General features: G+C 37.5%; 1 protein-coding gene and 1 non-coding gene across 13 annotated transcripts in view; both read left to right on the top strand.

Annotated features, from left to right (window-relative positions):
- The window catches only part of SWT1 (SWT1 RNA endoribonuclease homolog), a 107,635-nt gene extending 82,363 nt beyond the window's left edge, over positions 1-25,272 (top strand). For 7 of the 12 annotated variants that reach the window (XM_070384795.1, XM_005893107.3, XM_070384794.1 and 4 more), the window contains 3 exons: positions 13,631-13,697; positions 18,499-18,563; positions 24,284-25,272. In XM_070384795.1, coding sequence (XP_070240896.1) covers positions 13,631-13,697; positions 18,499-18,563; positions 24,284-24,413 — 262 coding nt within the window. In that variant the 3' untranslated portion in view covers positions 24,414-25,272. Of the gene's footprint in view, positions 1-3,216; positions 3,354-13,630; positions 13,701-18,498; positions 18,565-24,283 lie in introns of those variants that run through there. The other 5 variants (XR_011467218.1, XR_011467219.1, XR_011467216.1 and 2 more) reach the window with 5 other exon arrangements.
- Positions 25,273-26,803: 1,531 nt separating this feature from the next.
- On the top strand, positions 26,804-26,875 carry TRNAC-ACA (transfer RNA cysteine (anticodon ACA)). The gene has a single exon. It is a non-coding gene; the product is annotated as a tRNA-Cys (tRNA).
- The last annotated feature ends 964 nt before the right edge of the window (positions 26,876-27,839 follow it).

Genomic DNA, 27,839 nt, shown 5'->3' with positions numbered 1-27,839 from the left:
TGCCAGGCTTTTCTGTCCGTGGGATTCTCCAGGCAAGAATACTGGAATGGGTTACCATGCCCTCCTTCAGAGACTCTTCCCGACAGAGATCAAACCCACATATTGGCAGGCGGGCCTGATAAGCCCCACATTGGAGTACAAGGTAGTATCTTCTGTAGAAGGATTTGCATTCATTTATCAGGGTGACTCTATCCTAGAAAAAGTGAAATATACTTTTTAGGAGGTTACTAGGAGAAGGCAGTGGCAACCCACTCCAGTACTCTTGCCTGGAAAATCCCGTGGACGGAGTGGGCTGCAGTCCATGGGGTCGCTAAGAGTCGAACACGACTGAGCAACTTCACTTTACTTTTCACTTTCATGCATTGGAGAAGGAAATGGCAGCCCACTCCAGTGTTCTTGCCTGCAGAATCCCAGGGACGGGGGAGCCTGGTGGGCAGCCATCTATGGGGTCGCACAGAGTCGGACACGACTGAAGCGCCTTAGCAGCAGTAGCAGCAGCAGGAGGTTACTAGATCTGAGTTAATACTAATCCCTGCTGCTGCTGCTGTCGCTTTGTTTTAGTGACAGGAAAGTCTGGAGAAGAGATGTGTAATGGGCACATAGAGGTATGATGGGCATAGAGTATCAGAGTATTTGTGTCCCGTGTGAATGCTCATCAGAGGCTACCTACTGCAGAGGAGACTGTCAGTAATCAAATGGACAAGACCAGCTGTCCTGTGGATATCAATCAGCCTTTTCACCTACCCACCCGAGTATTTGGTCAGTGAGCTGATATGCAAAGGGACAGTGGCAGCCTGGGCTCTCAACAACTTGAGCTCAAATGTGGGACTTCTTCTCATTAAGGCTGCTCTGGCTACTACCACTGTTGAGAGCCCAAATTTCCAACAGAAGAGGCAAATTTCAAACAGAAGAGGCATCCTAAAAGGCACTATTCCCTAAGGGATCATCAAACCACAGTGGCAGTGATGATCCCTTCCATCATGAAGGCGGCAGTGATTTGTCTTCACTGGAATAGACACTTCTTTAAAATATGGAATTAACTTCTCTCACTGCGGTATTTCGAGAAGGCAATAGCAACCCACACCAGGACTCTTGCCTGGAAAATCCCATGGATGGAGGAGCCTGATAGGCTGCAGTCCATGGGTCGCTGAGTCGGACACGGCTGAGCGACTTCACTTTCACTTTTCACTTTCATGCATTGGAGAAGGAAATGGCAACCCACTCCAGTGTTCTTGCCTAGAGAATCCCAGGGACGGGGGAGCCTGGTGAGCTGCCGTCTGTGGGGTTGCACAGAGTCAGACACGACTGAAGTGACAGCACCAGCAGCAGCAGCACTGCAGTATTTGTATCTGCAACTCCATCTGTTGATTTAAGGAATTTCTTGGCCACTGTCTTGATAGCCAGTACAAAACTAAGAAACTAGTTTTTCAGCAAAAGAGGTACAGCTCTGGCTACATGGAATTCACTGACTTTATCATATACTAATCTAAGGAACTAGCTTGGTAAACACTGTAAAAGACTTATTTCACATACGAGTTGTAACCTATGAAGTTAGGGTGCTGTCCTAGCTAATGTATGAAACAAAGAGAGACAAATAGCTATGTATGGTGCCATTTCTCCCTTAGAATATGTAGATCCAAGAATAAAGGGAAATAAGTGGTGCTGGTTTCTCCACTATTAAACTGAGTAACTCTTCTTCTGGTAACAAAATACTGTTTCAGGCATTGCTCAGTAAGGAAAACAGGAGCCACTTTAGCCATTTCAAACAAAATTTAATATACACAGTTTAATTTCAGTGCTATTGGAAGGACTAGAAGAGCAAAGGAGAGAAAATGGGAATATCTGGCGAAGGAAAAAAGGATTTTTAATGTTTCGAAATTTCCTGTATCGTGGTGTGCCTCTGTACCATAGGACCATCATACTACATGATTGCTATTGGTGTTTGTTTGTTTGTTTTTGGCCATGCCTTGTGGCATGAGGGATCTCAGTTGGCCGGCCAGGGACTAAACCCATGCTCCCTGCAGTGGAAACATGGAGTTCTAAACACTGGACTGCCAGGGAAGTCCTGTGATTACTATCCTTATTTTCAAAAATTCAACAGTTCCTCCAGATTGTTTGGAAATAATTATAAAAGATTACAAGAAGTAGATGTGATCCTATAAAGTAGTTTGTATGTAGAAACATTCTTCAGTCCAGTGTGTTCCATTCAATTAAGGTGTATTTGTTATGCTTCCTTTACATATATAGGCTCAGGGCCTAATGTGGAAGTAACCATCTGTCCTCAAACAAAGCAAAGAAAGTCTAACTTATTTTCAGAACCTTTAATCAGGAATTAAATTTCTTTCATAAGTGTGTAATTTTTAAAGAAGTTGCAGACATATTTTATTATAACCTAGGCCAATCCAGTTTTCATACCTATGTATTTTCAACTTTCTACTGAAAAGTCACTTAAAATAGAATTCCATGTTCAGAAATTTAATTGCAAGTTCTTCAACTTCGGTACTTCTGTACCTAGACAGAATGACTCATTAGGAAGGGCCCATTGTTTATACACCTATCCCTTGTGGATTTCTATATTCCACCTCAGGTCTATGTCTTACCTCGTCTCTGGAGTGGTCAGTTCCTGCTGTGATGATCATATCTGTCTATACCAACAGAGGTACTAATCTCTTCTCATGCTGAGATATGGAAAATATTCTCTCTTGATTCAACTGAGATACCATTGGACTTTACAGGAGGAACCTTCACTCTAAAGCTAATGAATGTATGACTAAGCAAAAAGAAAAAAGTGGCAAAACCAACCAAAAGATTAGCTTAAAAGAAATTCCGTACTTTGCTGTTTTATCTAGTTGATGGTTATTTCCCTTACCTCAGCCTTCATTTCTAGGTCCATTATTTCTAAATCCTAAAACTTACTGGCTTACAGAATAGCAGTCAATTACGTATTTTGTCTGATGGTTTTAGGGCTTGACTAGACACATGAGGGCAGTTCTTACTTGAGATCTCTTGTGTGGTTGTGGTCAAACAGCATATGGAGTCATCTCTAAAGCTGTCTGATGCTGGCTATCAGCTAGAACACGAACTGTAGCATCTCCATGTAGGCTCAGCTTCCTCCCAAACAGAAGGTTGGTTTCCAAGATCATCCCAAAATATCAGGTGGTCGGTATATTGCTTTTAATGACATTGCCTCAAATTATGTCATCTTTGTTGTCACAGACCTGCCTAGATGGATGGGGCACCGCCATAGACCCTACCTATTGATGGAAGAGAAATGTCAATGTTAATATTATAAGAAGAAACATAAGGGATGAAGCAAAATTTTCAGCAGTTCTTTTACCAAAGATCTGTTAGTGGTAAATGCTCTCATTCTGACTGAAAGTGTTGTTTTGCTTTCATTATTGATTGCTGTTTAACTGTGTGTAGGTTGTAGGTTGACAGTTATTTTCCCTAGGCACTTTGAAAATATAATTTCATTATCTTTTATCTTCTTGAAAATAGGTTGTCAGCTGTCAGTGGAAGGGTTTTTAAGAAGCTGTTACCTTATCTGCTCTTCTGTAAGATAAGCTCAAGAACTTGTTAGTCTGTTATAACAGTTTCTGTTATAACCTATGGGTTCAGGGAGGGTTTCACTATCACAGCCACTTTATACTTTGGAAAGTAGGATTACAGGGATAATGTCATTGCCTAAGGTCATATGGTTTATACTTAGCAGAATGACCTATTGAAATTGGTCTTGGTCTAGAGAACTCACTTCTAAATACCCTAAACTTTCTGACTGAAAAATTTAATTATATTCAAGAGATATTTTTTTAGTTGGTTTCATAGAACTTTAGAAAATTTCTAAATTTAATTGAAAAGAACGTTGGTACTTCCCTGATGGTCCAGTGGTTAAGACTCAGTTCTCCCAAAGCACGGGGCCCCAATTCGAACCCTGGCGAGGGAACCAAGATCATATATGCCTCACAGGGTGGCCTAAAAAAGAATATTAAATAACCGACAAAAGTACAAAATATCTTTGCCTTAGAATTCAATTCATTTTCTTCTTCTGTTTTTCTAAACTTACCTTTTTCTACCTTTTATTTTTCTGAGAGGAGAATGAGTCTGCTTGGTTGAAATGAATATCCCCAAAAGATTTTATTGGTAGATGGTCTTGTCCCAAGAGACAGTTTTTAACAAATGAAACAACTGGGGTAATAAAAGCAGGAAAGAAAACTGTCTGAGGTGATACTGCCGACAGACAGCATCACATAATTTGGAAGAGTGAAGACCTGTCTTAAAGCTTGAATAAAAATTTCCGTCTTATGGACCAGACTAGGTCAAGGTGAACTTAGCATCCATGTACTAATACGTGGGGCTTCCCTGGTGCTCAGACAGTGAAGAATCTGCCTGCCAGTGCAGGAGATCAAGGAAACCTGGGTTCGATCCTTGGGTCTAAAAGATCCCTAGAGAAGGAAATGGCTTGCCACTCCAGTATTCTTGCCTGGAGAATTCCATGGACAGAGGAGCCTGGTGGGCTATAGTCCATGGGGTCCCAAAGAGTTGGACATGACTGAGCAACTAACACACACACATACATACACACACACACACACACACACACAGACCCAACACATTGGGTCATTCATAGAGAAAAAAATAGGTAAACTGGTTGTTTTGATGCATTTAAAAATAAATAATTTGCTTAAGTCTTTTACTTTGTAATGGATTGATTGTGTATCTTAGAAATGCCTTAGAATTTACAAAGCATACTTGGATTGGAAATAGTATTTCTAAGATTGAGAGGAGAAAGGAAAACAATGACTGTTTATTTTAGAGGATGAGTACACATCGTACCTTAGGTAGTACCAGAGGGATAATAGAGATATATGAAACTATCTTTAAGCCCAAGGGGCAAATGTGACACTAGAAATTTGAGGTGAACACCCACAAGAAAGAAGCCTGGGACACACTGGAAATTAGTAGAGAACAAAGGATAAAGGAAGAAACAGGATGAGAAGATCTAAGACATTTTTCTTTAAACAGTGTTAGAGTGCTTATGCTTTTTTAATTTGGCTAGTGCCTGTGTAGCCAGCATGGATTAACCCAGGTTAATATGCAGATCTGTAAAAGCAGACTGAAGGTGAATTACCAGAAAGACTGAAAAGTTTAAGAGACTTGGCAGCACTGGGAATTCCCTGGTGGTTCAGTGGTTAGGACTCAGCACTTGCACTGCCACAATCCAGGTTTGATCCCTGGTAGGGGAACTTATATTCTTGGAGCCATTTGGTACAGCCAAATTAAAAGAAAAAAGAAAAAGAAGAAAGGAGTTTCAAAAGAGAAGGAATCTTTAATAGTGTCATGTTTTACCAAGAGGCCAAAAAAAAAACTGTCCATTAGATTGAGCAACATAGAAGTCATTGGTGAATTTGTTGGTGTTAATTTCATAAAAGTGTGGGGGCAGATGTTAATTATCAGTCGACCAAGGGGACTTTGAGATGAAGACTAGAAACAGCAGAAGGACATCGTGTAACTGTAGATCACAAAGCCAAGGGAAGAGATTGTGTTTGAAATTTCCTTGAGAAAACAATGGGTCAAGTGAATATAAAAGTTAGATAATGTCAGTATAAATGTTTCTTAGATAATATGTGAAAAGATAAAGCCATTCATAATAAATAAACTCAGAGTTACAGCAAAAAAAGGTAATTTTGTAATAATAATACATGAAGTATTCTTAACCCTTTCACTACAGTAATTCTTAAATCTCCCGGTTTCTCAGAAAGGCCTTTTTGCTAAGGTTTCCCTTCTTAAAAGTAAAATCATACAGTTTTTGTCCTTTTGTGACAGGCTTATTTCACTTAATGCAGTGTTTTCAAAGTTCATCCATGTTGGTCGCCTGTGTCAGAATTTCCTTTTTAAAGCTCAGTAAGTGTTAGTCACTCAGTCGTGTCCGACTCTTTGCAACCCCATGGACTGTAGCCCACGAGGCTGCTCCATCATGGAGTTCTCCAGGCAAGAATACTGGAGTGGATAGCCATTCCCTCCTCCAGGGGATCCTCCTGACGCCCAGGAATAGAACCCGGGTCTCCTGCGTTGCAGGCAGATTCTTTACTGTCTGAGCACGAGGAAAGTGTATATACCACATTTTGTTTATCCATTGATTTTTTAAAATTTTATTTATTTTAATTGGAGGTTAATTATTGTACAGTATTGTGATGGTTTTGCCATACATCAACATGAATCAACCACAGGTATACATATGTCCCTTCATCCTGGATCCCCCTCCCACCTCCCTCCCCACCCCATCCCTCTGGGTTGTCCCAGAGCATTGACTTTGGGTGCCCTGCTTCTTGCATCAAACTTGACACTGGTCATCTCTTTTACATATGGTAATGCACGTGTTTGATGAACACTTAGGTTGCTTCTGCTCTTTGGCCCTTATGAGTATTACTGCTGTGAACGTGAACATACAGATATCTCTGTGAATCCCTGCTTTTGATTCTTTTGGAGGTATATCCAGAAGTTGAATTGCTGGATTATGTGGTAATTCTATTTTTAATTTTGTTGAGGAACCACATACTGTTTTCCATAGCAGTTACACCATTTTACATTCTCACCAGTGGTGCACTAGGGTTCCATTTTCTCCACATCCTCATCAGTTCTTGTTATTTTATGTTTTTTTTTATTTTTTTAATAGTCATCAATCCTAATGAGTATGAGGTGTTATCTTGTGATTTGGTTTGCCTTCTTTTCATAAAAAGTCTAATGCATTTTAAAAGCTCTTTCAATCTTGATTAGTTAAATGTATGTATCACAAGAGTTTTTTTACTCTTCAAATTTTTTCCTCAGAATTATTCTAAATAAAACATTTCTCTCATATTTTTGATCTGTTATAAACAATTTCTTTATTATAGGGAGATGTGCTTATAATAAGGCAGTAGTAAAATTGTGTCACAGCCCTGATTGCATATATTGAAATCTTCCAGCAGTAAATGATGGAACCTCAGTCTTAGGTTTCTTTCACTCTTGGCTCTTATCTTGGCTCTACTCCTTCCTTTTGATCTAGAGAGATCTTATTTGCCATGTTACAGTGGAAAGATAAGTACCTGGTAATGAGGTGGGATTAATCAGCTAGGAAATAACATTCATAAGGTATTAGGAGTAACTATGATTGTTATACAGATTTAACTGCAGTATCTGGTCTTATAGTGGGCATCATACTCTTCAAAGACTTAGTTGTGAAGACTTAGTTAAGCGGTCTCAGCACTAAGTAGAAGAGGAATGAGCTAGTTTGTCACACTTCTGGCCCCTCGTAGTGTGTTGTTCGTGCTAAGCCTAGAACCGGCCCCCAGCAGCACCGTCTCAAGGAGTAAGGTTACTTTTTAGCAGGAAATACAATGCCATGAAGCAAAGCAAATAAAGTAGTTATTTTGCAATAAACTACTCAGAGAATTCCACATCAGTCTCACATTCTGGGAAGTGGTGCATCTTGCTTCTAATCTTGAGATCTGTGGCTCCTCAAAGCTGAGCCAACAGTATTTAGGATGTCAGCTGTGTTCATTTGCTAGGGCTGCCATAAGGAAATAGTACAGACTTGGGTAGCATAAACAACTGAAATTTGCTTCCTTATAGTTTTGGAGGCTGAATCAAGCAATGCTGGCTGGGTTAGTGTCCTCAGAGGCCTCTTTCCTTGTCTTGCAAATGACTCTAAAGGAAAAACAGAACATAATTTATTTTGTTTAAATTTGTTTAAGTTGTTTAACTTTATTTATTTATTTTTTACCATTTTTAACTACATATGGTGTTCTTTTAAAATCTGAGACTGATGTATATCTCCCACTTACATAGCTGATTCCACCAAATTAACTATAGAAAACATGATTTTAATTTTGCTTGTAGTAAAGGACTCCAAAATACATACTCTTTTAAGATCCAAGACTTTTTTCCCCTGGTGAGTATGTCCTCATTGTTGATTTGATAAATTTTCACTCTGTTTATCAGTGATACTGCTTAAATTCATCAGCAGCAAAATTCAGTTTGCATGTCTCTGTATCAAAATAAGAGGAACATGGCTGGAGCTAGAGATTATCATACTAAGTGAAGTAAGTCAGACAGATAAAGGCAACTATTTTGAAGAAAAAGAACAGAGCTCAAGGGTCAAAATGATCTGAAGTTGAATCCTTGTTCCATCCATTTACTAACTCTGTCACCTAGACAGGTTAATTAACCTTTTTATATTTGTTTCCTAATCTAGAAAATGGAGTTAATAATAGTTGCTTTGTTAAATTGCAGAAATTAAAGGAGATAGCATTTGTTCCCTTTCTGGCACTGGTTAGATGCTCAGTAGTGTCCTCAGTAATAATGTTGATTCACAGTAAAAAATAAGCCTTAAGTTGGTTCTTAGCTTTGGAGAATGTACAATGAGTTTTTAAAATAATGCTATAAACAAACATTTTTACTTTGTTTTAATTAACTTTTTTATTGTGGTAAAATACACATAGCATTACCATTTTTAAGTGTTCTTAAAAATGTATTAGGGCTTCCCTGGTGGCTCAGTGGTAAGCAATCTGCCTACAGTGCAGGAAATGACGGTTCAATACCTGGGTGGAGAAGATCCCCTGGAAATGGAAATGGCAACCCACTCCAGTAATCTTTCTTGGGAAATCCCATGGACAGAGAAGCCTGGCGGGCTACAGTCCGTGGGGTCGCAAAGTGTTAGACACAACTGAGTGCACATGTGCATAAAAATGTGTTAATGGAGTATTAAATATATTCATATTGTTGTGTAACCATCACCACATCCATAACCTAACTCTTTTCATCTTGTATAATTGAAACTCTGTTTCCATTAAATATAGTAACTTCTCCTTCTTCCTCCCAGCCCTTGGCAGCACCTGATTCCTGTCTATAATTTTGATTGCTCTAGGTATATACACAAAAGAATTGAAAATAATGTCTTGTTATCAAGCAAAGGGCTTGCTGCCCAAATTTGCATATAAGCCAATACTATGGCACCAGCTTTTGAGAAGAGAAAGGGCTTTATTGTGAGGTTTAACTGGCAAGGAAACAAGGAGGCATGGCTCTCAATTCTGTCTCTTCATTCTGGGGTTTGGTGGAATGCTCACGAGTTAGAAGAGGGTTGGTTTGCAGAAGCCCTGGAGGGGCAGGTATCCAAGGCAGGGCTTTGGAGCCTGTCCATTTGTGGTGAGATTAGGTTCAGCAGCTTCAGAACCAGATCTTCCTGCACCATGGACCCTGTACTTTTGACAGGGTTCTGGTCACATCTGGCCCTTTCATTCCGGGGAGGGGGGAAACTTTGGTTCTGGGTGTTACTTGAGGTCAAATTTTTCTCTTCTGAGCGTGCTTTGGCTGCATGACTTGTGGTTTTGTTCTGTTTGTCTCTGAAAAACAACTCAGTATCTTGTTAGAAACAGGATAGGGCCAGTTTGGGCTGGTTCTGCGATTATAGTCTCAAAGAGATATTTACATACCTATGCTCATACCAGTGTAAGTAATTCTTGTCCATAAATAGATAAGCAAAATGAGGTATGTACATACAATGGAATATTATTTAGCCTTAAAAAGGAAGGAAATTCTGACGGATGCTACAACATGGATAAACCCTGAGTGGCATGGAGAAGGAAATGGCAACCCACTCCAGTGTTCTTGCCTGGAGAATCCCAGGGACGGGGGAGCCTGGTGGGCTGACGTCTATGGGGTCACACAGAGTCGGACACGACTGAAGTGACTTAGCAGCAGCAGCAGCATGGATGAACAGTGAGCTGAGTAAAATAAGTCATATAATTACATTTTAAGCTTATTTTTAATGTTCTTCAAACATGAAAAACTATTTAGAATATTATATTAATGTTAAACTGCCTTGCTAGCAAGGAACATAATTTATTCAGTTCTGTGGGATGTAAGTTATGATTTATAAATATCCATGAATATGCTGTGTCTTCTTTTGAATTTCTAGAGTTAGATATTAAACTTGACTATTCTAGACTTATTTCCCCACTCCTGAGTCTGATGCTTTACTTTTTCTATCTAGGAGGAAAGTTTTATTTGAATTTTTAAAATCCTTATTTAAAAATTAGTCCATTTTAATACGTTATTTGATTTTTAATTTTAGTCAGATTATTTTATTAACTTATTAAAATTTTTGAGTGGCATACTCTTTTTTTTTTTTTAATGAGATGGGTAGATATTTATCTAATATTGGATGAGATGGAAATGAAGTTTGTTTAATTCAGATTAACATGCTGCTTGCTTAATGTTAATTGCTCATCGATGGAGAACTCAAAGTGCTTATGTGGTTAAGAGAACTTCTAGTGAATGTTGGTTCTGCTACTGACTTCCTTTGTGGCTTTGAGAAAGATCTAACAACTACAAAGATTTAGCGTTGGAATGTACACAAAATAGTTTGCCAGAAGCATTTGATAAAAGGCAACTTAACTGGGTGGCGATTTTAAAAGACTATTTCATTTGACTTGATAAAATCACTTAATGCAAGTTGTAAGGGTTATCCTTTTTTATTAGTGGATAAAAACATGGGGTCCAGAGTCAAACTAACAAAGATTTAGGTACCTACCACCACTCTGTAGTCTTGGGCAAGTGTTTTACAACCCTAAACCTTGGTTTCTGTATCTGAAAACTGGTTTTCATAGCAGGTAATATTTATTTACATGTGCCAGGAATTCTGCGAAACATTTTAATTTTAGACACATTATTTTATTTGCTTCATATAATAACCTTATTCAGTAAATGCTACTTTCTCCTCATTTCACAGATGAGGAGCTGGGGTATAGAAAAGTAGGTAGCGTGGTTAACTTGGTTTGTAAATAATCTTCGAGCTACAGATTAAATCCTGCTTCAATCTGTTCCCCAATTCTGATTCCAAAATTCTAAAGTAAAATTTTGTGATTATAACAACTTGAGGATAGGCAGCCATGTCTTCTAATTTTTTTATATCACATAGCTCTTAGTATCATATACATTTGAGAGTATAGTATACATTTGATATGTATTTATTGATTGTTAGGAATTTCTCTTAGAAAACATGTAGATATATTTATAAAAAAAATAATGGCCACTTTCTCTAAGGGCTAGTTCTTTCTATTATTCTTTTTAAAAGTTGCCACTGAAGGGTATTTTAGGACTTTCATTCTAAGACTCTTTTGTCTTCATGCTGGTATTTTTTAAAAACAAATAAGAAAGCTATAGAGAAGGCTGACCTCTCAAGAATTTTTGTGTGGGGAATTACTTAAGGCATAAAAGTCCATAAACCATTTTTCTCCATTTCATTTTTTTGTGTATTTTCAACAAACTGTACTTCCAGTTAGTAAAAGATGGCAATTTTTGTTTATACCAGGCCAAATTCCATTCTCATAAACTCAGAGTTCATTGGCCTTATTAAAGTCTAAAAGCCCTAATTGAGTATATTTTAATAAAGATTATCTACTCAATTTGGGGCTGTTTACCTCAGAACATTTTTTAAGAGTAGCATTTAAGAGTAGTAGGTTTCATAACAAATCCTACAACGTATATCCTTGTTTTTAAAAATAGCATTATAATTTTATTCTGATTATATCAATAATATATCTGTGAATGATGCTGACATCCCAGTAACCCTTTCCTCGTTAGAAGGTAATTCTGTGTTATTTTGTCAAATAGTTGAGTATTTAAGTTTGTACAATGTAGATCATTGTACATTTCAGTAAATTTATTTATAAAATCATTGAATTATTAAAGTGAGTGAATTTTATGGTATGTAAACTGTACCTCAGTAAAACTGTTAAAAAATATAACCATGCCAGGAGTTGACAATTTTTTCAGTTTTTTGCTAATTGGAAAACTAGGATGATGTAATTATTTTCTTTATTTCTTCTTTATTTCTATTTTCTTTCATACTGTGGCTATGGTTTGTTGCTATAGATAAATAACTGATTTACCTAAAACTAATTTTTTTATAAAGTATTTCAGGACAGAGAAATGTTTACTTTATTCTCTGGCAAAGAGCATACTTTCTTTTCTAATATAAGCTTGAAATTTATAAGACTCTTAGAAAACATGTTGTTTCATTTATTTTTTTAACTCTTTTATGGACAGTTTGGATTATTTCCAAAGTTATAAAAAAGAATGGGTGTAAATTACTCCACGTTGCTGATTGTTTGTTTACACTAGTTACAAAATTGGAACACATTATTTTTTCCATTGCTTTTGTAAAACATTGGTTTAACTTATCTATATAGCTTTGTTCTCATTTTAAAAAACAAAGTACTTATGGACCCTTTCCAATGTATTTATTGTCTGCTTTTTCTTTCTTTTGGGTTTTGATATTATTTATATTTTAAAATTAACTTGTTAGGAGAGTAACTTTTTCCGTGCAACTTATTTTTAGGAAGATGTTTGTATGTTCTTAAAGATATTCTGCGTGTGTCTTCTCCAAAGGAGTATGATCCATTTTAAAATTTTACTATATCCTGAAAAATTATTTTATGAAAGCGATCTTGCAAGTCTAATAAGGGCCAACTTTTTAAGATCTAATTAAGATGTTATTGAGATCAGTTAACTAATATTTGACAACATCAAGCATTGGTGAGGATGTGAAGGCCAAGAGACATTGTTGTAATTAAAAGGCACTTGGAATTTAAGAATTAATTGGGGTGGCTTGATTTCTCATTAGTTAAATCATCGTGTACTTATTCTGTGGCTTGAAACTATTAGACATTAGATGATGATAATGGTTGTCATTGTTACTCTTTTATATGTACCAATATATAGTGCTTGCTGTGTTATCAGACACTGTCATCAAGACTTTACTTATAGTAACTTGTTTAATTCTCACTATGATCCTATGAAGTAAAGACTACTACTTTCCTTGTTTAACAGATAAGGAAAATAAGTCACACAGAACTCACTCAAAAACACAGATCCCCAGGTAGACATTGCTCTTAACCACTTTACCATAATATGAGGACTGCTTTCCTTTTCTTTTTTAAAAGAAATAAAAGATTGTTCATCTTGAAAGAATTAAAAAGTACTTAGTGTAAAAAAATGAGAATTAATACTTTACTGCTAGAAGGATGAGTGTTATTTCCAGTGACTGACAGAGTCTGATTACTGATGCTTTTTCATAGACTGCTAAGCAGTTAGTTCAGACAGTATTATTTGAATTTACTCATATAATCTTTATTAGTATTTTTTAATGTGTATGGTAGTTTATATCACTTGTCTATTTGCATTGGTTGCATTTTTTTGTGGGAAATCTTTATCTGTTGCTTAAAAGATAAGGAGTATAAATATACTTCACATCCCATCTAACTTTTGAAAAATCTGTATCACTGTAACTCAAAATATGAACTGTAATTTCACATAAGAATGCTAATAGTTGTTGATTAATTGATGACATATTAATATAAGTAAATAAAAATATTATAATTGATATTTGTTGAAGTAAGCACATGGTTTATAACTTTAGTTGATAAATAGAACCCAACAAAAGGTTGTAAACATTTTAATAAGCTTATTATACATACTGAGAATAAAGTCTCTCTCAGTATAAATATGTTTTGGGAGAAAAGTTCAAGCTATTGTTTTGTTTTTTTCTTAAATCAATTCATTCCCCCTCCTTTGTTTATATTTTATTTTTTAGGATTTTGGCCCCCAACAGTAATTATCAGGATATTGAGACCCTCTATAACTTCCTAATCAAGTATGAGGTAGGAAAAATATTTTTAAATGTTTATCATATTTCCATTATAATCAAGTTTTAATATAAACAAACAGAGGTGTTCTAAAATGGAATGCTATTTAATTGCTGTTTACTTTAAATTCTTAAATGCCACCAAAGTTTGCCCCCGACATTCATTTTTTGTGTTTCATTCTCTTAAGTGAGCACATGTAGTAGAGACCTATACTAAGACAACACGGAGCTGTTTCCCATCAGGGACGCTGTTGGTGTGCTGGATAGGGCATTTCTGTGTTGTGTGGAACGTTGCAGGATGCTTCAACATCTCTGATCCTCAGATACTAAACGCCAGTACTCTCTCAGTCATTGTGACAACCAAAAATACCCTCCCACCGCACCCAACTCATATACCCAGATGGCCCCTAAGGAGGACGAACCACCTCCGGTTGAGCACCACTGATTACTGAAAAGGAAAGCTATAATTTAGTTTTCTCCATAGCAGCAGCATAGACCCTGGAATTAAAGCTCTGATGAGGCTCCAGTGTGTTTTGTAAATTAATCTTCGTGCTTTTCTTATCCTTGTTGATCCAAGGAAAGTATTCTGTTGATCTTCAGTTTTGTTTGCCTAAAGTTCTTTGCCCATGTGCGCATATATTCTTTCCTTTTTGAGGGTGTGTGTGTTTAATTTTTAAAACACTCTAAATATAGGAATGTGACATATATTCACGTGTCACTTTTCTTGTGAAGTTGAACATCTTTATATGTGTTTCTTTGCTTTTATTCCTGATTAGCTCTTCAACTTTTTTTTTTCTTAATTTAAAAAATTTTTACATGTTTCAATGCCATTCTCCCAAATCTTCCCACCCTCTCCCTCTCCCACAGAGTCCATAAGACTGTTCCATACATCAGTGTCTCTTTTGCTGTCTCGTACACAGGGTTATTGTTATCAAAACTAATACAATTATGTAAAGTTTAAAAACAAAATAAAATTTAAAAAAAAATTTTTTTTTAGTTTGGCTCTGCTGGGTCTTTGTTGAAGTGCAAGGGCTTTCTCTAGTTGTGGTGCCCCGGCTTCTCATTGTGGTGGCTTCTCTTGTTACAGAGCATGGGCTGTAGAGCACAGGCTCCGTAGTTGAGGCTCATGGGCTTAGTTGCTCCGAAGCATGTGGAATCTTCCTGGAGCAGGGATCAAACCCGTGTACCCTGCATTGGTGGGTGATTCTTAACCACTGGAACACCAAGGAAGTCCTCTGTAACTTTTTTATGCCACATCTTACATTAAGAACCTAGTGTTGAAGAACACAGACTCTGAAGTCAAACTAGTCATGTTCAAATGTTGGTTCTGCTGCCAGTTAAGAGTATAATCTTAGAAGAGTTATCTGATTGTCCTTGTCTCAGTTGCCCCATCTTAAAATGAGAATAACATAAGTAGATAAACTATAGCTATTCATTAAATAAGACTAAATAACTTAATATATATAAAGTGCTCCAAACAGTACCAGGCACAAAGTAAGTGTTCAGTAAGTGTTACTTCTCTTATTTAAGGAACGAATGGTGTTTATATGTACCTTTTAAAAGTTACCCTTAATATGTTCAGTTCAGTTGCTCAGTTGTGTCCATCTCTGTGGCCCCATGGACTGCAGCACGCTAGGCTTTGCTATCCATCAACTCCCGGAGCTTACTCAAACTCATGACCATTGAGTCGGTGATGCCATCCAACCATCTCATCCTCTGTCATCCCCTTCTCCTTCTGCCTTCAGTCTTTTCCAGTATCAGGGTCTTTTCCAAGGAGTCAGTTCTTCACGTCAGGTGGCCGAAGTATTGGACTTTCAGTTTCCAGCATCAGTCCTTCCAATGAATAAATATTCAGGACTGATTTCCTTTAGGATTGACTGGTTGGATCTCCTTGCAGTCCTAGGGACTCTCAAGAGTCTTCTCCAACACCACAGTTCTTAATGCTGTATAACCACTTTATGTGATTATTAAGATAATTTCCTCTTTTGAGATGACTTGATGAAATAATTATTTCATCATGCTTTCTGAATTTCAGTCCAATAAAAATTTATTTGGAGAAACAATTGGACAATTTTAAAATCACATCCTGGAAAAATCTGATATATAGGTCTTCTGGGGGTTTAGTACTTTCTATTGCTGAGAGCATTGGGAGAAAATACCCAATTTGTTATTTATAAGAATATGTGGATCTGAGTCCCAGATTTTTAAAGTTATTTCTATTAGCTGAACTTCGTCCCCAATACCAATTATTACATTGGATGTATTTGTCTCATAAACAGTGATAGGGACAATCTAAATTTTTTAAGATGTTTGACTGTTACTATACTTAAACCTTTGCTTTGATTTTTTTAAGAATTAAGAATAATATGACCATTTCTCATATTTGGCACTCACTGTTAACACTACAACTAAGAGTTAATGATACCAATTCCATTTTACAATCATAACTCTTAATGTTTACTGACAGGGGTATCTTTTAGTTATTTGTTTTCTGGGAATTAAAATTATACACTTAAGCACAGAAATGATACTTAATAGTGTAATTTAAAACTTCCAAATATGACTAATTTAAAATATCTTGTATCAAAACTCAGGAAGGTAGTGAAATGATATATTTCAGGCTAGAACTGTGATGTATGTCATGAATCTGTGTTTTAGGTTTCCTTTAGTAGTAGGTTCACTGCCTACTTTAGAAGTCATCTACTACAACCCGGAGTCACATCACCCCAGCCATGTTCTGGGATAAGGGTCTAAATAGATATGGGTGATTGTTTTCAAAACTACAGATAAATCAGATAGTTTGTTTTTTTTTTTTTCCCTAAAAATCTACTAGTGGCTTCAAGAACTTGTTTGTATTTATATTATGTCAAGTTCAAAATCAGTTCTTCAGCTGATTTTTCTCAACAGTTGGTAGAGAATAGATTATTCTTTTTATCTTATGATCAAAGATCTGCAGTGTTGACTGTTGACATTTGCTGGCCTAAGTCTGGATACATTTATAGGTCCCAGCATGTTGGGGCAATAGTGAAAATATCAAAGACCCTTGAGATCATCAGGGCAGAACATGTAGAAAAATAGGAATCGAACTGGTTGATAAGTTAACTCTAAATGTATATCTTAAAACATTTTTAGAAGATTATTTTAATAAAAATTATAAAGTACCTAAAAATCATGATAAATAATACACCACTTTCTTAAATCATTAAATATAATAGTAAATATTATGCATAATTAAATAACATTTTCAGCAAAAATTGAGGATTATATATATTTCAAATTTATATTTAAAAACTATGTGTTTTTAACTTTTAGTGAATGGAACATTTTCTATACAGATATGTTGAATTTGTTATAAAAATACTGAAAGAAGCTCATGGAACTTTTGCAAATAAGCAATACCCTAAACTCTACAGGAGACTTTCATGATATAAATCTTTAAAGTAGTGTTAAGTCAATGTAGGAACAAAAATTTTTCCTCATCAAAAATGCATATGCTAATAATAAAGTAAGTATTTTTAAAAGTAAAGTGAATAGAAGATAGTTTCATTTAGTTTCCCTTCACTAATTCAGAATTTCTAGAAAGTTAGACACTATGTTATTTCTTGAGTAATCTGGGGCTAAGGGCTAAGTCGCTTCAGTCATGTCTGACTCTTTGCGACCCTATGGACTATAGCCCCCCTCAGGCGCCTCTGTCCATGGGATTTTCCAGGCAAGAATACTGGAGTGGGTAGCCATTTCCTTCTCCAGGGGGTCTTCCTGACCGAAGGATTGAACACCTGTCTCTTGTGTCTCCTGCATTGGCAGACGGGTTCTTTATCACTAGTGCCATCTGGGAAGCCCCCTTGAGTAATCTGTTAAAAAGAATTTCCTTCTACAAATTTCCAGATTCTTCCTTGCAACATAAATAAAATATTGCCTAAATCAGTGGTAAGCCTCAAGAAATATAGGATTCCTTCACTGTGTTCTCCACATGTGCCACAAAAAGTTTTTGTATGATGAAGGACTTTTATTTTTACAGTATTATAAATTATGAATTATAATAGATATTTATAAACTGAAACATAGTCATTTAAATATGTAGACGTTGATAGTCGGAAAAACATATTTCTTTAGAAAATGTCTATAAATCATCCATTTCCCAAAACAGATTTTTCCACACAGTTTATTACCTTAGTGTTTAAAGTTATTCAGAAATAGCTTCCAGAAGGGTCACCCGTAGTATTCAAATGTTGTTAGAGTTGACTACTTAACTGTTTCTTTCAGCTTGAATTAATTCTAATGTTCATGAAATGAACAAGATGTGGCTGATTCTGCTTACAACAGCCTACCTGTATGACCCAGATCTACTTTAGCTTTAGGTATAGGTATTAAATGTTAACAATTTATATACTTTTCCCAGAAAATAAATATTGAATAAGTATATTAGGGTTAGGCTAATTGATGCATGAAATCTGCTGATAAGAGCCAGTAATAGTAGAATTTAGTGTTGCATATATTATACACATTTTTTTTCTGTCCATTTGATCTCTAAAGTGATCATCTGCTTTCTTGGGAGTCCCACAAATCCCAGGACCATCTCACTTCTTCTGGTTCTGTTAACAGATTAAGTTGTAACAATAGGACTAATATTTTTACACATAGTTCAGTGTTACGTGTTATGTTCACTGAACTTCTAATTGTTATTATTTAGTCCTTTTTTATGCAAAAGCAAAAACTTGACATTCTCCTCCTTCAGAATATGAGCCATTCTAATTGTGCTCTCACCTTTCATTTGACTTAATATGCATTTTTAATAGCTATATTTTGATTCTTTTCAGGTAAATAAAAATGTCAAATTTACTGCCCAGGAACTTTATGATTGTGTTTCACAGGCTGAGTATCGGTAAGTCATATATGTATGTATAGTCATATATATTGGAGAAGGCAGTCGCACCCCACTCCAGTACTCTTGCCTGGAAAATCCCATGGACGGAGGAGCCTAGTAGGCTGCAGTCCATGGGGTCGCTAAGGGTTGGACACGACTGAGCAACTTCACTTTGACTTTTCACTTTCATGCATTGGAGAAGGAAATGGCAACCCACTCCAGCATTCTTGCCTAGAGAGTCCCAGGGATGGGGGAGCCTGGTGGGCTGCTGTCTATGGGGTCACACAGAGTCGGACACGACTGAAGTGACTTAGCAGCAGCAGCAGTCATATATATATGTATGTAGATATATCAGAGTGACCTGCTCTTGCCATGTATAGCACTAACTTGGTGGTGGTGAAGGATTGTTTGTATGTCTTCACTATACTGTGTTTTTTTTTTAGCTTTTATAAATATGAAATAGTTCATACATATAAAAAAACTGTCATATAAAAAAACTGTGTGTGTATATATGTATGCACATAGCAAGTTTAATTTTTAAAGTAAATTCTCAAGTTTAGGGATGTCAAGGCTCTTTTATATTTTTCAAAAATATTGAAGACCCACCCCTAAGAGCTTTTGCTTATGTGGGTTTTATCTATCTATATAGAAATTAGAATTGAGAAATTTCTAATATTTATTCATTTAAATAGGCTGTGCACAGTTTTCTCTGTTCATCTGGCATTTTCCACTAATGAAATCATATATAAGAAAATAGGAAATTTTTGTTGTGCTCAAATTGTTTTTTAATATATCAATGCTGTTACAATAAATTGTGTTCAAAACAAGAACTTTAGCAGAACTGACTGTATTCTCATTACTGTGTAATATGCCAGTGTATCACTTCACCAGTTTATTTGCCATTTATAATTTGCAGATATATTTGTGTAGCTACAGAATTGTATGAGTGGACACAATGACAGAGTTAACTATCAAGGTGGTTCTACTGGTAAAACTCTAGATTCATAAATATGTTTGATGATATCAAGACACTAGAACTGGTACTCATACACAAATGTTACCAGGCAGCATAACTGAAAATTCACTCATTCACTTGATTAAAATAAGTTTTCTAAGAAAATCTGAAGTCAGTTAGGCATGCATCATCTGTTATAGCTGAGGATGAAAATGATTTTTTACCCTGATCTTCAGACTACCAGTTAATCAGTTATGTTCTTATTTATGGGCTTCCGTGGTGGCTCAGCGGTAAAGAATCCATCAGCCGTTGTAGGAGACATGGGTTCAATCCCTGGGTTGGGAAGATCCCCTGGAGAAGGAAATGGCAAACTACTCCAGTATTCTTGCCTGGAGAATTCCATGGACAGAGGAGCCTGGTGGGCTACAAGTCCATGGGATCACAAAAGAGTCAGACATGACTCAGCAGCTAAACAACAATCAACAACTCTTACTTATAGATTGTTACAGATAATCTACGTTTAAAGGTTTGTATACTTGAGATTTGGATTAAAAATATAATGTCTTCCAGTCTTGGTGATATTTTTGAAGGTGTATAAAGCTCCGTATATAACTTGGAGGGCAGAGTCCCTTACAGGATGGTTCCATTCAAATGTCTAAAATTATTTTGACTTCAGCTTACTGTTTAAATATTTGGGAAGTTTTTTTGGTTTGTGTTGGAGAGGGAAAGGATGCAAGTGTCAAACTTAAATGTTCAAAGTTAAAGTAGTAGTACCTATTTTTCTTTATTTTCTTTGCCCTTACAATGCCAAGAATTTGAACTATGATATTAATTAATAAGCTCCCTCTTATATCCTGAAAGGATGATTTTAAAGAGAAATCCAATATGTCTAATGTCTTGAATGCATTGGAAAATGGCAGTTGCTGTTCAAGTGGGCTTTTAAAGTTAATAGCTTTTAGATTTGTTACTCTGTTGTTTTTTAAAATTATTTGCTATATTTTCAGTGAATGGTACCTCCCATATGAACCTCTGCTATACTCCACAGCTCAGTTTTCAAGTAAGTTGCCAGAAGACAGAGGTTCTTTTTGTTTCAGTAGTTCATACTAGACGCAGAGCCAAATGCAATAGTAGCAAAGCTTCCCTGTGACTCCGAAGTGAAAACGCAAGAATGATTTAACTTCACTATATTAAGAAAAACAATTACTTAGAATGTCTGACTTTGGTAATCTTTGTTTTTGATTTGTGACGTGTTGTGAAGGAAGAGGCTGTTGGTGTGTCAACATCAAATTTATTGCAATAGGGAAGAAATTCAGTAGCTCAAGAAGAAAACTATTTTATAGGTTCTGATAAGGCAGGTAATTAAGGTTTCTCATTGAAAGTGGCTTGGACCAAAATTTGAATTCCATGACACAGCAGAGCCTTGGTGTTCCTGTGTACACATCAGTTAGTGTTTTCTCTCTTCTGTAGTTTGTAGATTCTTTGTCCTAGCTTTCGCTCTTGCCAGTGGGGTCTGAGCACTGCTTACCCTGCACAGATGAGGAGTTTGCTCAGAAAATCCAGGATGGTAAATTAATAAGATTATCAAATAAATTACTAAATAAATATCTTGTGTGATATCCTCTATTGATACATATATGAAAAATAAGTTAGGAATAGTGTTTAATTCACTTTGCTTGACCTATAAATTCTTGACAGAATGTTCTGGCATGTTTACAAGACAAGTCCCTAAGGTCATTTTTCCTGTGTGAAATGCACATTGGTTTGTGACATTAGCTCCTTCAAGTACCTGGTATATCCAAATAATATGCTGCCTAAGGCATGAGTATCAGGAACAACTTTGTTTTCCTTATGGCAAGAGCTTTCCGGAATTACTGCTTTCTGAACGCCAGGGATCAGCTCTGTGGTAGTATCACATTAGAGCTCTGGTTCTCTGAAGTGTGGTTCCTGGAGCTGAGTGTTAGCACCATCTGGGAACTTGCAAGAAATGCACTCTAAGACTCTAGCCCAGACTTTCTGAGTTATATGTACTACATTGTATTCCATTTTCCCTTTACTTGAGATGCACATTGCAAGTATTTAGAAACATTAAGAGAGCTGTAAAACAATATCCATTGTACTCTTTTTCTTGTACCTAGAAAGGATTTTGGAAAAAGTATTGGAGGTAGGGCACTTCAATTCACTACTGCCATGCCACTTTGACAAAATTAGCTATGGAAATGAATCAGAACTGCTGCAGTTATTGTTTATTGATTTGATCAAATTTCTGCTTATTTTGACCCATCTGAGATTTGGTCAAAGTTAATTTCAGACTCATAATAGGATGATTTAGAAAATCAGTGGCAGTTCTGTAGAAATTTCATGAACAGTACAGAATTGCAGAACTAGAAGCAATCTCCAGCCTTTAGCTTTGTTCCAGAAAGGATTAGGAGTTGGGATTGTTTAGTTTGGCAAAGAAATAGGACCACCTGTAAGGGACATAAAATATCTGTACTCTTGGAGGAAACAGGGATAACAACTTCTTGTTTTGTTTTAATTTAGGCAAACAGCTTATAGATTTTTTTTTTTTTAAGCCCAGTGTAAAGAAAGAACTTTCTAGCAATTAAGAGATATCAGAATAGGTATTAGGCTTTCTCTCAGTTGTAAATGTCTCATCAGCGAGAGGTGGAAGCTAAGGTGAGAGAAGTCATTGGAGATGCTACAGAACAGTAGGCAAAGGTGTTAAGCAGTGTCTAATATTCTGCTGTTCTGCTTCTAATCCACTGAGGAAAGGACTCAAAAGTCCTATCATCATAGTCTGGTATTAGCCAAACACACATGATGCTGTGTTTGGTCGATACTAGAAAAACATTTGATACTTTCCTCAGCATCAATGACAACTTGATGCAGGAAGCAAAATCTGTAGGTGATAATCCATCGTCAGAATGCTGCCTCACACAAATAAAGAAACTACATGCCACCAGGATGAAAGAGGGCATAGGGCTCACCTCTTAACTAGGAGAGGGGGGGAAAAGAGAAGGAAGAAAGAAGAAGAGACGCCGAAATAGATGGTAAGTCTAGTTACTAAAAGAGTTTTTTTCCACATGTAGAGTAAGTAATCAAGAACAGGAATAGGGACCTACCCTTTTTATTTCACTTTTAAGTTTATAGGAAAACATTTTACATCTCTCTATTTTGGATCTCTTAGAGTCTTCCTAAAATCATTTTCTGAGTAGTTGTAAAGAACTGGCAAGAACATAACACTGATTTTAAGCACTCTAAATGTAGGAAATAGGTCTAGAGTAACAGAGTCAAAAGTCAGGTTTCAATCAGCCTCACTGCACATTTTCAGGAAGTGAGGCCTCTCCAAAATATAGTGTATTTAGTATACTTTGCTGCCACTGTTAGCTCATCCTATCCCTTCAGTTCTGACTCACTTCTTTTCCCTTTGTGCCCTGCATCAGGGGATCCAGGCGTGGGGGAGGAGGGGTAGTGTGCAAAGGTAGCTAGGAGTCCTTCCCAATACCCTGGAGGTGGCTCAGAGCAATCTTAGAAACCAAAGACGTAACAGCAGTCTGCATGCTGCTTAGTTGCTCAGTTGTGTCTGACTCTTTGTGGCCATTTGGACAGACTCCTCTGTCCATGGGATTTTTCAGGCAAGAATACTGGAGTGGATTGCCATTTCCTCCTCCAGGGGATCTTCCCAACCCAGGGATCGAACCTGCATCTTCTGAGTCTTCTGCCTTCAGGCAGAATGTTTACCCACTGAGCCACTGGGGGCTTCCCAATAACCATGTAACTTTCATAATAAAAATAACTGCTGTTTTCTGACGCAGTACTGGATACTGGGTATTCTTTGTGAACTTATGCAGATGACCTCTCAGTAGATTTAAATAGGTTTTCAGGGGATTTGAACTCTTGACACCATGTGTAATGGGTTGGTGCTCTAACTGATGACTCAGCGATCCCACAGTTAATAGGCCTCCTGTCAGCTTTTGAGATTCAGCTAAGCTTAATGTTAGATACAGTTGTGAGTAGTTGGGGCAAATATCAGGCATTTGCGACCTCCTTTCTCACTTCTGGTTTAGAGTAGTTAACTAGTATTCATCTGTTAATGGCTAGGTGATCGATTCTCCTTAAGAGTCGAAGCTGCCAACTTCCTGTTCCTGTCCAGTGTCTGTTCCTGTCCTCTTAGAACCCACTAGTCTTGCTGTCCTTTAACTCCCAAACCAAATAAAACAAAAATATGTGATCTACTCTACAGTGTTCTTATTGGCAGCAGGTCTTCCTTGGAAACCATTATTCATGATTTCAGTAATATCCCCGAGATCATCTCCATGATAACTATCTAACAATTGCATTACTAAGTTGTTTATCCTGCCACGTTGTTTGGTTCATTGGAAGGACTGATGCTGAAGCTGAAACTCCAATACTTTGGCTGGCCACCTGATGTGAAGAACAGACTCATTGGAAAAGACCCTGATGCTGGGAAAGATTGAAGGTGGGAGGAGAAGGGGATGACAGAGGATGAGATGGCTGGATGGCATCACTGACTCAATGGACATGAGTTTGAGTAAACTCCAGGAGTTGGTGATGGACAGGGAGGCCTGGCATGCTGCAGTCCATGGGGTTGCAAAGAGTCGGACACAACTGAGCGACTGAACTGAAGAAACCATTTCTCTAGGCATTTTTACTCTCAAATATCAAATAATATATTCCCAATCCCAGTGTTCTCCTTTTGTAGTGCGATTTTTTCTTTTATCTTGCTGACTGTCTTGTAGTCACGTAACTTTTCTTTATCCTCTAGGGAAAAGTTAACCATTGGATGCCGCCAACTGACTGAGATGGAATATACCATGCAGCAGTGCAATGCCTCTGTCTATATGGAGGCCAGAAACAGGGGATGGTGTGAAGACATGCTCAACGATAGGACCTAAGTGCCGATTTGTAACTTAGAAGGAACTGAATTTGTCTTCAGGAACAACAGAGTACTTTTCAACCTTTTGTGCCAAACCTGAGAAACTTGCAAGAAATCTCATAGGTATAAAAAGATGATTGCCTAATACTGACAATCTCATTGAGCTTCTGTTGCATCCATTGTGGAATAAATCGTGGACTCAACTCTTCAGAAGTTGACCTTACCTCCCTACCTCTACTCCTAATACTGAGCCAACGTGACTAATGAAAGGAGAGCCGTCTTTTTGGACATCTTAGGGCAAGAGCCACTGTGGCATCTGAGGAAGGCCAGGGACACAGCATTAGCATCTCCCTCAACCCCAAATATGGGCCGGTGACCAGATACTTTCAAACCTCAAGAAAGAATTAGGACATGACCATGCTCATCATATTCCACAAGAGAAATCTTACCCTGGGCTGTTTTCTGATCAGACTGTCTTCCATGTAGACCGGGTGAAGTAATCACATCCCTTTAACTTCCTCCAAGGTAAGGGAAGTAGAATTTTTACTTCAGCTCCACCTTGCTACAGTAGCCTCTTCTCTTCCCTGGGCTTCAGGGAAGAAGCTCTTCAGGAAGCTTCCAACGGGAAGAACAGGGAGACCCCTCTACTCAGTTTTCAGATGTGAAGCAGCGTGGATTTATGGGATCAGGTGGCAGTGGCTGATGTTTGCCCCTAGCTAAACCAAGTGTTTAATTGACTTATTTCGTTATACCGGAAGTTGGAAATCCTTGTTTACCAAAGTATAGTATGCTGTTGTTAATACATTTGAGAAAATCTGATTTAGTATTCTATTATAAATGTTAATTTATTTTTTAAAGCAATAAATTATTTTTAGTGATTTTGCTTTTCATGTTCCAAATTTTGTTTCTGAACTATGTACAGGTATGACTATAAAAGTGACCCTCTGATAGAAGAGAATTAGGTGGAGTGCTCACTACCAGGAAGAAGGATCTGATGAGCTTTGTTTGCATAGAAAGCCACACCTCCTCCCAGGAGCTCAAAGTGCCCTCAGGGAAATGAGCCCTTGTAGAAGGAGAAGCTTCCAAAGTACCTCTGCTGTCTGCCTTTTTCCTTTTCCTTCCTCAGGAGCCAAGAAAGCATCCCCTCCCTTAACAAAAGAGCTTTCATCAGATTTTTCTTCCTCAACTACTTCTAGTTATTACTGGTTTTTACTCTGTTTGGGGTTTGTTGTTTTTTTTGTTTCTTTTTTTTTTGGCGGTGCCTCGCAGTTTGCAGGATCTTAGTTCCCCAACCAGGATTAAACCCAGGGTCATGGCAGGGAAAGCACCCAGAGCGAACCGTGGACTCCGTGGGACTCCCTGCTCTGCTTCATTACCTCCCTTTTTCCCTTTTATCTTTTTAATATGTTATACTTCTTAGGAAATTTTTCACTCTGGTCATGACTTATTTCACCCTATACATGTGGATTTTAATTTTATCCTAGTCTTTGTGTCTTTCACTTTCTGCATTGTCAGTTTTCAACCTTTTTATTTAAATATTTATTATAAGGTATAAGTGTTTTCTTCTTTCTAGTCTTATTTTTTCTCTTTGGCTACATTCTTTAAAAAATTTTTAGTGTTTGTTTCTTTGAAATGTCAGATCTTTCTTTTTTGTTGCCTTTTCCTGATTTTAAACTTTCTGCTTTTTTTCCCTACTAGTCCATTGCAGGAGTTGAGGGCTTCCTTTCCTCCTGTTCCCTACTCTTTTTTTTTTCTTAGTCTCCTCTCTGGATTGGAGTAATTAGTTGACGTAATGATCATTTAAGCACTCCCTTGCACAGAACATAAATTTGTTTTGATAGGAGATTATCAGATCTTTAGAACTTCAGGTTTTAAAATCTCCATTCAGTATGGATAGCTATTGTGTTTGAGGGGACTGATGAAGAAAATCCCATGAGGGGAAGAGCTCTTTGCATAATGCCTTGCCTTAGTGAGGAGCTGTGATAACTTTCTGATACGCAATACCCAAGGATAGAGTTCATGGAACCATTTTACACCAGCCTTTCCTAGCTTACTTCCACAAGATCGTCTTATTTCCTTCTAGGAAGGACCTGGTTTGAATCCTCTGGTTTGCAGCTGCCATAGCTCTTCCAGCATTCTGAGCCAAAGAAAAGTTGGCTCAAGAACGTTTGTGTCCTACTGGGTCTTCTTGTTAGGACCTACAGTGGGCAATTGGAACTGGTGGAACCTCTCAGGTGGGTTCATTTCACTTTCCTATCATTGTCTTTGCCTGTCATCAAAGACAGGGGACACAAGACCAACCTGAAACTTTATTTCCTTGATCTTTTGGCCATCATCTTGAAAATAGAAGTCCTTTCACCCTTCCAAGGTTGACCCACGATTATTTAGTGTCTTGGTCTCCCTTAGACCTCCCTGGTGGCTCAGATGGTAAAGCATCTGCCTACAGTGCGGGAGACCCAGGTTCGATCCCTGGGTTGGGAAGATCCTCTGGAGAAGGAAATGGCACCCCACTCCAGTACTCTTGCCTGGAAAACCCCATGGACGGAGGAGCCTGGTAGGCTACAGTCCATGAAGTCACAAAGAATTGAAGACAACTGAGTGACTTCACTTTCTTACAGTTCATATTCCTGATGTGACATCTCCTCAAGTTCACCTACCTTTTGGAGCCTTTTAGTTCCTACTGACTCATCCCATGAGCTGGAATGAATTTACCTTTTTTTCTAAGAGGGAATGTATCTCACTATTAATGAACTGCATCTTCCACCGAGGGATGCTGCCACACGTACTCCTTTTCTGACTCAGATCGGATCGGATCGGACTGACAGCCCATTCTCCATCCAGTTGCTGGATCCTTAGGCTATGTGGCCAAAAAAAAAAAAAAAAAAAAACCCACTCCAGGGAAAACAAGCAGCTGCATGAGCGTGAGCAGAATCTATAGCTGTGAACCAAGAAAGGAAGGTGGTAAGACATTCAGATCTCAGGTACCACCAAGGCTCAGTATTCCTAACTGCGATCTAAACTGAGTCTCCTAGCCTGTGCAACTCGATGGTAGATGAATGGTTGTAGGCAAAACTACATTAATTTGAGACATAACCCTTGCATGGCCAGAGAGAATGAATGGTTCCCTGATGTGATTTCTAGTCAGGTAAAATAATACTAACATGTCCTAGCCTTTTTTAAAAAGCCTTTTCTTTTAAAGGTTTGGTTAAGCTAGAAAGACAGACCCTTTCCAAGTGTACAATTTTTAGTTCTGTCAGACACCATCACACAGCAGCTCACATATGAGTTTCAATCGCTCCTTAAAATTCCCTGGTGCCTTTTTGTAGCCAACTCCCATCCCCACCTCAGGAAGCCACTGATGTCTCCTGTCCATGTAGTTCTTTTCCAGAATGCTCTGTAAATAGAGGCTTTTCACTTAGCATGAGGCTTCTGACGATCCACTCGT

This window comes from Bos mutus, chromosome 16 (assembly GCF_027580195.1).
Source record: "Bos mutus isolate GX-2022 chromosome 16, NWIPB_WYAK_1.1, whole genome shotgun sequence".
Taxonomy (NCBI): Eukaryota; Metazoa; Chordata; class Mammalia; order Artiodactyla; family Bovidae; genus Bos; species Bos mutus.
The sequence above is the reverse complement of the archived record's forward strand: the minus strand, read 5'-3'. Positions and strand labels throughout refer to the sequence as shown.